Raw genomic sequence first — 9,557 nt, 5'->3', positions numbered from 1 at the left:
GCTCTTCCATCCCCATCTTTCAGACAGGCTCCCTGCTTCCCGATCGCAACCTTTCTCCACACCCACCCTGGCCTGAATTAATCGTACCTGATTAGACGTCAAACTTCTGGAGGAGGCTTTGCCAGCACCTTGCACAAAGGCATCAGTGCTGCCCACTCCCTCCCCAGTGGAAATCCTACAGGATTCATCAGCGCCATGTGAGCTTTGCCATGGCTGCACTACTCCGGGGGATTCTGCTCTTGCTGTGATCAACCAAACCCCCTCTCCTTCCTCCCGGCCATCAGCAGGTGAGGAGCACCCGGGGTGGAGAAGACTTTCTCTTTCTAGCCCCAAAATACACAACTCCACACTCGATGCACAGACATTTTATCCCATTTCTCTTGACAGGCTCTAATGAGGACGATGACGACGATCAAACCATATCTAAGATCAAAATAACATATCCCTCTGTATTTAGCTGACACCCACAGCCATGGGGCGGTCCCAGAATGGATGGACACGCGTGGATGCTACGAGTTTCTTTTCATCCTCTGGGCAGAGAGGAAGGCAGCGTGCCCATGCAAGCTCACCGGGTTCCAGTGGCAAAACCAGCCCCTTCCTCGGTGCCCGGGACCCACCGCCTTGGGTGAGTCTTGGCCGCAGTAAGGAGAGGAGCAACAATTTCCCTGGACTTTAATGGTTCTCAAGTTTCACTGGCTGTTTGAAAATAAGATTTTTGTACAGTTTGCAGGATTCGAGTAAAAAGCCCATGTCAAACATACAGCTTTTCTTTCATCCATTATTAAAACAGAGACTACCAGCAAAATTCAGAGCAGCATATGGTTATTTGCACCAAGACAAATCATTTTCTGATTAGTGACAGCTCTAGACTCACTTCTAGAGCTGTGTGTGCTTGTAATCTGCAAAGGGCCTGTCATAAAATGCGTTCAGATTTAACATATTAAACGACAATTATAACGCCAAATTTAAAAAAAAACAACCAAACAACAACCCACCAGCTAAAGCAAACTCTCGAACACCAAGACCAAGAGCAGGTAGGTGCTCTCCTACCTCTGCTGCCGGACGCTGCTACCAGCACTGGTGTTACAGCTCCGCAAGCTCAGCCCAGACCTACACTACAGGATCCACACATCCCCGACAACCAACAGTTCAAGAGCCTTGAGAGAACCCAGTATTGGGGGAAACGACAAGCGAGTAAAAATCAGTCACTAAAGAGCAAGTCCAACGAGAATCCCACCACTTCCCAGCTGTAAGGTCCCTTCCCAAGGCAAGGGGATGCACGGGAGGAATCAACCCACGTCCCTGGCAAGGGGAGATACCCAGGGAAAGCAACTGTCAGGATGTCACCGACTGGCGAGGTGACAGGTGCATTTACCAGCATATATAACATTTATGCATTGAAAATCTGCAGCGTAGAAAGCCCCCGATGAAACTTCAGCTCAAATGTCATTTCTGTTCAAAGGGAGAAGCGCGATGCCTGTCAGCACCTCTGCCACGGGCCCGGGTACCCAGCCGAGATAAAGGCTCAGAAAAATACTCAGCGTTAAATAGGATGGATTCACAGCAAACGCTGAGACTCCTCAGAGTCATCAGCAACCCCCGATCGCTGGAGTTATTCAGAAGGAAAGCGGAAATATTTAGGACTTTCTAAGAATAAAAGCGGAGCATCTGCAAAGCCAGACGTGCAATGGGCTGGTGGTGGGATGCAGAGAGAGAGCTGATGCAAACCTTTGGCAAACGCTCCTCCGAGAAGGAAAACTCCCAGGACTCAGCAGACAGACAGACACAAGGGATGGCTCGGGATGGACCGGGCAGCTGAAATTCATTCCTGTTCTGCCTGGGGATCGTGAGACTCAGAGCACGTGGGGGTTTCTTTCAAATAAAACCCAAAGCCTTGGGAAGGATCTCATAAGCACAGTGTCAGGCAGCACCCCTTCCCTGCGGCGGAGGGCTCTCAGAAGTGATGCTCAGGAGCTCTGGAGAGGACAGGCAGGGCTGAAGGGGCTCTTCTCACCCAGTGAGCCTCAAACAGAGCACACAGATGCCGGCAGAGACCTTTCCACACCTACCCGGCACCACCTCTCCAACCCACCCTGCCTGCAGCCCTGGCTCCGCTCCCGTCCCTGGGATCACTCCTGCTCGGGAAGCAGAAGACGGTGTGAAAACCCGTCGGATCCGTGGAGTTTGTGCTGAGGACGCTTTCCGAGGAAAGTTTGGGCTCTACCCTTTCACAGCTGGGTGCCAAGGGTGCCATACAGCCAGGGGACATGACCAAGGTCACATAAGGAACCCGCAGGAGGCAGCGCAGCACCCCCGGGAGCTGCCCACCCCTCTGCCCACAGAGGCGCAGAGCCGCCGCTCTCTGCTGGCGAGAGATAGGCTCAGATTTATTCAGTGTTAAAAGGTTTCCAAAACTGGGCATCCAGGCACCCTTTATCTACACAGCGCAGCAATCTGTGGATGATATTAAGCCACCGGTGTTGGAAAAGACAAGGGGGAATTATTTAGGCGGCGGCATATCTTCAGAAAGCCGGAATGAAATTCCCTCCCGGCCCTCGCCGCCTTTGCCATGCTCCGGTCTCGATTTTGAAGCCTCAGGAGTCTCGCCACAGTCGTGGGTGTTGCTTAATTTTAAAAATACTCATTTTAATCAAGCTGAACGTAATAAAAAGAACAGCACCGGAGGGAGTGTGCACTCTGCAGCCTGTTGAATCCAACCACACCGCGTGTCCCAGCCAGGACACTTGACTAATGAGGCTCTTGAAGCAAAAGCAAGTTCAGCTGAAGAACTGAAAGAAATCAAGGAATTCTCTTTAGAAAAGTCCTAAAACTTCAAAAATACAAGGCTTTTCACAGGTGGGTTTGAGTCAGCTCGGCTGCGAGGGAGGCTGCTGAGGGGTTTCTTTTGCCCAGCAGGTTTCAGCGAGTCAGGGACGTGCTTTGCTCGGGATGCTCTGCATGGAAGGCTGCAAAGGCTGCGGGAAGGCGGAACGGAGCAGAAAGCACCCGCAGCGTGGTTGGGCTTCACCCGCCCCAGGTCTCAGCTGCTCTTCATCCTCCCAAAAATCCTTTAAAGCATCAAATTGCAAAGCTCGACCCCAGATTTTGAACCCCCGGAGGTTTGCAATCATCAGCGTCGGCTGATGCGGTTGTGCCACTTCTGCTCAGAGCAAAGAGGCTCCCGGCTCGCAGCACGCTCGCATCCATCCCGGAGAGCACCGGAGAGGCACGGGCTCCTGGGAGAGGGTTTGGTGCAGCTTTCACCGCAGCTCAAAGGGGCTGTGGCTGTGATTGCACATTGGGTAATTGCGTGTGCAAATCGGCTATTTACACGGGCAATTACCCCACGGCGCTCAGGGTGCCCGGGCAGCGCAGAGGGCACCGCGCAGCCACGTCTCCAAGGTGCCACTCCTCGGCACCAGGGGGATCAATACAAGAAGGCAGAGGGGATGAAAAAGCAACATTCATCCCTGCCTCGCTGTTATTTTTCTTTTTTTTTCTTTTTTTTTTTTTTTTTTTTGAAGGGATGAAGGGACTAACACATGGGGAAAGAACAGCCTTTGCCCGCAGTCGCAGCGGGAGGCTGCAGCAGGGACTCCCGTGGGCTGCCCCATGCCAACGCTTTCTTCCCCATCTCTGAACCATGGAGTTGAAACAGCCTTTTGATCAGCCTCATACAGCCAAAGTGCCCTTCAGAGGAGCCCTGCCCGCTGGTGAAGCGAACTGGCGCCGTGAGGTGATGGCCACATGCTGGAACCTTCACCCAAAGCACCCAGCAGGAACCTCGCAGCTGCAGGAGCACCGCTCCCCTCGGAGACCGGTTTGGCGGCATCGCCTCACCCCAATTTCTGAGCCAAAGAGCTTTTCAGAAACCACCCAGGTTTAGACAGAGCGGAGATGGAGTGGGGGACTGCAGCATCCCTTTCTCTCCTGTTATCTAAGTATGCAGCAAGGCTTCCTGCAGCATGTCTCATCCCTGAAATTCAGCACTCAAAACCAGGAGGGAGCAAGACATCCTTAAGGGTTGTTTATGAAGACTTCAGTGGAGCTAACTCTTTAACACAGAGGGAGAAAAAACGATAACAAACATTAGAAGAAGTGTCCAGGAAGCAAAGAGAAAAAGAGAAACGGTGTCTCTGTTTCCGAAGGAAGCAGCCTGCCAACCACCTCCAGTCCCGGCTCGTCTCAAATTGTAAGCAAAATATTCCAGAAGTGTTTAACTTTCCTACAAAGTCTTTTAAGAGAGGCCCATTACCGTAACAAGGAACAAAGCGCAAACAGCACTCCGCAGACTTGGCCAAACAACTGACTGAGCCCGGAGCAAGAGCAGACCCGCACATCTCAACCACGGGACGATGCGCAGCCCTGCTCGTAGAGGAGCAGGCATGGACCCTGGGTCTAGAGAAGGCAGAGAGGAACCCTGTAAGCTCTCATCGTACCAAATTACCCCCCGATTTAAAGCCTCTCTCCTGGGAAAACGATTCACTGGGTTTTTTTGTTGGTTTGGGTTTGTTTGGGTTGGGTTTTTTTTATGAGGATGGTTTAAAGCACAACTCAATCCACAGGGATGCAGAGGTTCAGGGAAGTCCTCATCGACCAAAGTCAAAACAAGCTGGGGGGACTGCAATAACGCAGCTGGGGATGGGGATGGCTCCAGCTGAGGAGCGGGCGGCTCTCAATCTGTGGCTATCCCTCTTCCCACAGGCTGACGGAGAAGAGCTCCCTGCGCCCTGCCCGCAGGAGGGGGAGGCAGAGCGGGTGCGGGGTCCCGAAGCAGCACATCTCCATCCCACCGCTGCGGTTCACCAGCCAGAGCCTTGGCCAGCACTAAACTGTAAATGACTCTGCATATTTTTGGATGTAAACAAGCGTTCATCCTCAATACATCTGCATCTTGCGCTGAGAGAGGTCGAAATCGTATTGAATCGTCTTTAGAGGGTGAGAGCTGGCTTGCAACGCCCGTTAACCTTCAAGCGTTCTCTTAAAAGCTAACTCCCCAAATCCTCTTCCTTAAAATAACACAACGTAATTATGTCATTCATCACTTTTTTTCTTCCCTTTTCCCCATGCAACTCCATAACCTACAGCCAAAGCCATGTTTCACTAAGCTGAGTTTTGATAATACAGCGCTATTCTCATCTCCAGCAAGTTTTACTGTAATTACAGAGATGTGTTGCAGACATTACACACTCTACAATTAGCACTAATTGCATTACATTGTCACAAAGAAGTCATTTACTCTCCATGAGCTCATGAGATTGGTCTGGACAGTTTAACAGAGCTGAGAAGTACTTAATGGCATGCCACGAAAGTGGCCGGCAGCGCGGCGGGAGCGAGCACAGCACCCGAGCGGCTCTCCCAGCCCTCTGCAAACAGCAGATTTGGGGCAAACGCACACACAAAAAAACCCATTTCTCTATGCTTTCAACCCGTGGCAGATCCAGAAACTTCTCAATGAATGGGGAGGATGAAATGCCACAGGGTTTGGGGGGTTTTTTGGGAAGCCTCTCCTAGACGGGTGGTGGTTGGGAAGGGTTTCTATGGGAGGTCTGCCCGTGGGAGTGTACAGCGTGTCCCACGTCACGATATGCCTTCCCCACCCGATGCCCCACAGACATGGTTTGCTGCTTCTCCTCTCCCCCTGCCATGACTTTCTGCAGTCCATGGGCAGCGAAGCGACAGGGAAAGGGGGAGAGCAGGAGCCCGGGGACCTGCCGGGCACTGGGGAGCCCACGCTGTCCTGCTGCTTTCCTCCTCCCACATCTGGCATGAAAACAGGGAGGAAAAAAGTGAGGAGGTAGAAGCAGAGCTGCGTCCTTGTGGTCACCAGGGCCACCTGGAAATGTTAGTTCAGGGGTCTCTTCTCCTGTGATTTCACCGGGGAACCTGGCTGAAGCCCTTACGCAAGACCTACATAAAAACGTGGCGTGCTTTACCGAGTATCCAGCAAATACAGAGGGGATTTGAGCATCGCCCCAGCGCACACCCTCCTCCAGGGCCACATCTCGGCTCTGTCCCCTTTCCCCACATCATGCACCCGCTCAGATGCAAGATGCCTCCGCCTTGAGCTCAGCTCATCCCTCGCTCCCATGATCTGCTGTTCGTACCGTGGTCTGGATGCTCATTGGGGTCATTTGCCCCGTGTGGGAACCACAGAGCTGCACTCAGGGGCTACCGGAGGAATTTCCCTCTGGTTGGGATTTGCCCCCGGCGTGCTTTTTCTCTTGTTTTTACAGTGTTTTTTACCTGTCTCTCATGTTCAGTAATGGGCTTGGGTCCCTTACTTTTTCCTCTGCTACAGAAGCGGCCCGTTCCTGCAGCCCCGTTGGCTTTTCCCAGCACCTGGTGCTGCCGGGGATGGCTGAGGGACCCTCCAGGACAGCAGCGATGCTCTGAGCGGGATGCTGCGCTCAAGGATGGATGGGAGAGGGCCGGAGGAGAACACAAGGGTGCAAAAGGCAGCGGAGAAAACGGGCACTGGGGGAGGAGAGGCTCTGCTTTGCATTTAAATCCAGTTCGATCCTTTGTCAGCCGAATTGGTTTTGATGGGGCCCAGATGGGAACAATCCATGCACACAAAGGAAAGACCCATCATTTAGCGAGAGGCAAAGCCGACCTGGCAGGAGTCACGGGAGCAGTCAAGCTGCGAGGCTGCAAAACCTCTGCAGCAAATAAATGCCTCCACACACAGGGGATGCGGGAAGGGGGATGCGGGAAGGGGGATGTGTCAGAGGGGAGGTCGGTGCCGCTGTCGGTGTTCTGCCCGGGAAGGAGGCGGCTCTCACACACCCGTCCAGGTGCAGCAGATGGGCAGGAGACTGGATGCTTGCTTGAACAAAGTGCAGCTATATTTTGGCAGTAGGAATTAGGACGGTCTCTGCTGATGTCCCTCTAGACTGAGGTCCCACTGTGGTGGGGTTTCTGTAGAAGCACATCAAGAACAACTCTACTCTAGCTCCAAAGACTTTACAAGCTCAACTTGCAGGCTCATGGTACAACTCAAGGCTTGCAAGGCAAGGCAAGGACCGGCCTGGGAGGGGAGCGCAGCAGTGTCCCGGGGAGGCAGAGCTGGAAGCAGCCCAGCACCCACCACCATGCCTCCCCGAGCCCCTCCAGGTGGGATGCCTGGCCTTGCTTAGGTCTGGTTCTTCATTACACCTAATTCTAGTATAAGAAATAACGAAGAAGAAGAAATAAAGAATACACAGGGTGGCTCTAGCAGGCTCCAGCCCTTGGCCATGCTGCTGATGTTTACAACCCTACCAGCACTGGTCGGACCCAGGGTTCCACCTTGTCCATGTCCCATCGCTGCAGCCCCTAAATGTTGCTCAGACACTTCAGGAGGAAACTTTGAGCCCTCTCCTAACCCAAGGAGCCAGAGGCTGGTGCAGCTGGAAAGCACGAGCTTGTGGCCTCCTGTAGAAGATGGATTTATGGGGACAGTTACAGCTCTTGGCCTTTCTGCCCTCCATCTCTGCTTCCAGTCTGGGTCTTGAGTCTTGCTATGTCTTTTGGTTTCTGCAGCACCCCATGGTGATGAGTTTCCCAGGCCAAGGATGCGCTGGGATACCTGGCACCTCCTTATTGGTTTTACTGGGCCACTGCTTTGGTTCTCCCAGCTGCCTAGTAGAGATGTCTGCCATGACCTCATGGAGCCAGTGATGGACCCACAAGCAAAGCCCATCAAGGTGTTGCCCCTTCTTGGTGCACACCAAACCCATGCCAGCTGGGAGGGTTCCCTGCTCCTTTCCAGGAAAATCCAATATATTTGATCTCTAGGCTCTATCAAAAGAGGAAAAAAACCACTGTTTTCCCAAAGGTCTTTGTGCTCTTGGAGCGGGGAGGGGAGGCAAGGGCCAGCGAGCGATTCGTGTGTCAAAGAAATTCAGCTCGCTGGCCGGGGGCCAGGGACTTTTCATGTGGATTTCCAGCCTCCGCCAGGAGACTCTCGGGTGCTGGAAGAGCCTTTAATTCAAACCAGGTGCCTTTGAAAGGAAAACACTCAAAAAGGCAAACTTGGTAGCTTACCCTCACTACAAAAAAAAAAAAAAAAAAGTATAATCAGGAGGGCAATCATGCACATTTCACTGCACTATCCTCCCTGGCACGCTGCTCCGAGCTCCCAACCGCCCGCTCTGCTGCCACCTCGCCCAATGGAAACCGAAACCACCAGCGCGGTGGGAGGGAGAAGTGCTGAGCCCATCACCCAGCGAGGAGCCCCCAGGGCACGGGCTGGCCAAAATCTACTACAAACAGCTTTTGTCGCCCTGCCCTGCTCCATGAGCTGAGCGTCAGTTCTCCTGCAAGCTACGGAGAGTACCGGAGGGACCGCTGTTGTCCGGGTGGTGATCCCCACTCTGGAGCCAGGACGGACAACGCCAACAGCACCGATGCCCAGCAAGCCCTCAGCCTTCACCGCTGCAAACCCGCCGCTTCCCTCAAATCCGACACTTTCCAAGCGGAGCCACGAATGACAACAGAGAGGCACAGGGGCAGGGGGACCCGCTGCGCTGGACTTACCCCGCGATGACGATGAAGAAGTCCAGGCGGTTCCATGTGTCTCCCAAGTAGCATTTCTTCCCAAAAATCCCCAGTGCAATCATCTTGACGATCATTTCCACGGCGAAGAAGGCAAAGATGAAATCGTCGAAGCTCTGCAAAAGAAAGGCGCGGAGGAGGGATGCATCGCTGCACGCTCGCACCGGGGGAGGGATTGGAGACCTGAGTCCAATGAGATCTCCTCTTGCACCACCGAGGGCAAAAATCCCTGGGCAGAGGCAGTGCTGCGAGCAACGCTGTGTTGTCCCCCAGTCCAGTCTGGCCAACAGCCCCCAGGGCGTTGGGATAAAGTGATAAGTATATTTTGGGCTCTGTTTTCACTACAAACTCAATGGTTGACCTTCCCCAGGCACTCCGAGCAAGGCTTGGCTACGCTGGGGCTGGCCCAGCCTGGCAGCGGCTTTGCCTAATGACGCCGTGTGTTCACATCCAAGCACCAAAATCAACATTTTTTACGTGCTGGCAGGACAGCCAGCGCAGGCAGGACCCAGCCATCCCAGGGTACCTCCGCCACAGCTCGGTCTTTCCCGATCCCCATCAACCTGGGGCCGCCGTTAAGCTAAAAGCAGCATCCGAGCCGTACCTGGAGGATCCTGCAGCGCGGCGAGTCGCAGGCGATGTCCTCGCAGGGGTGGAACATGCCCAGCGTCACGCAGTTGAGCAGGATCACCAGCATGCTCACCCTCTCGAACCACCTGCGTGGCACCTCGTCAAGGAAGCAACGGATCCAAACAAGCACCCATGAGCGGCCACCGCTGAATCAGAAAAGTTATTCTGGTGTTTAAAGCAGGGCACGTGCCAGCTTCTCGAGGTCAGATTTTATCTGCTTTTGCATGGAGAGCCTGCCTGCCATTTAGACACCCACACGGCAAACCCATGGTGTGTTCTCCCCACGCGGACGTGAGGGGCTACAGCTAATGCAAAAACCGCTATAAAATGACAGTTGCATGGCGAGAGTGCTGAGTGCTGATGTGATGGGTTAAAAAATTAAATTAAAA

General features: G+C 53.5%; 1 protein-coding gene across 1 annotated transcript in view; it reads right to left on the bottom strand.

The window, feature by feature from the left end:
- The window catches only part of CACNA1G (calcium channel, voltage-dependent, T type, alpha 1G subunit), a 102,247-nt gene extending 93,000 nt beyond the window's left edge, over window positions 1-9,247 (bottom strand). The window contains 2 exon segments of the mRNA XM_009879686.1: window positions 8,521-8,654; window positions 9,143-9,247. Coding sequence (XP_009877988.1) covers window positions 8,521-8,654; window positions 9,143-9,235 — 227 coding nt within the window. The 5' untranslated portion in view covers window positions 9,236-9,247.
- Window positions 9,248-9,557: the final 310 nt, after the last annotated feature.

This window comes from Charadrius vociferus, unplaced genomic scaffold (assembly GCF_000708025.1).
Source record: "Charadrius vociferus isolate BGI_N301 unplaced genomic scaffold, ASM70802v2 scaffold260, whole genome shotgun sequence".
Taxonomy (NCBI): domain Eukaryota; kingdom Metazoa; phylum Chordata; class Aves; order Charadriiformes; family Charadriidae; genus Charadrius; species Charadrius vociferus.
Note: the sequence above shows the minus strand (reverse complement) of the source record. Positions and strands in the feature narration are given on the sequence as shown.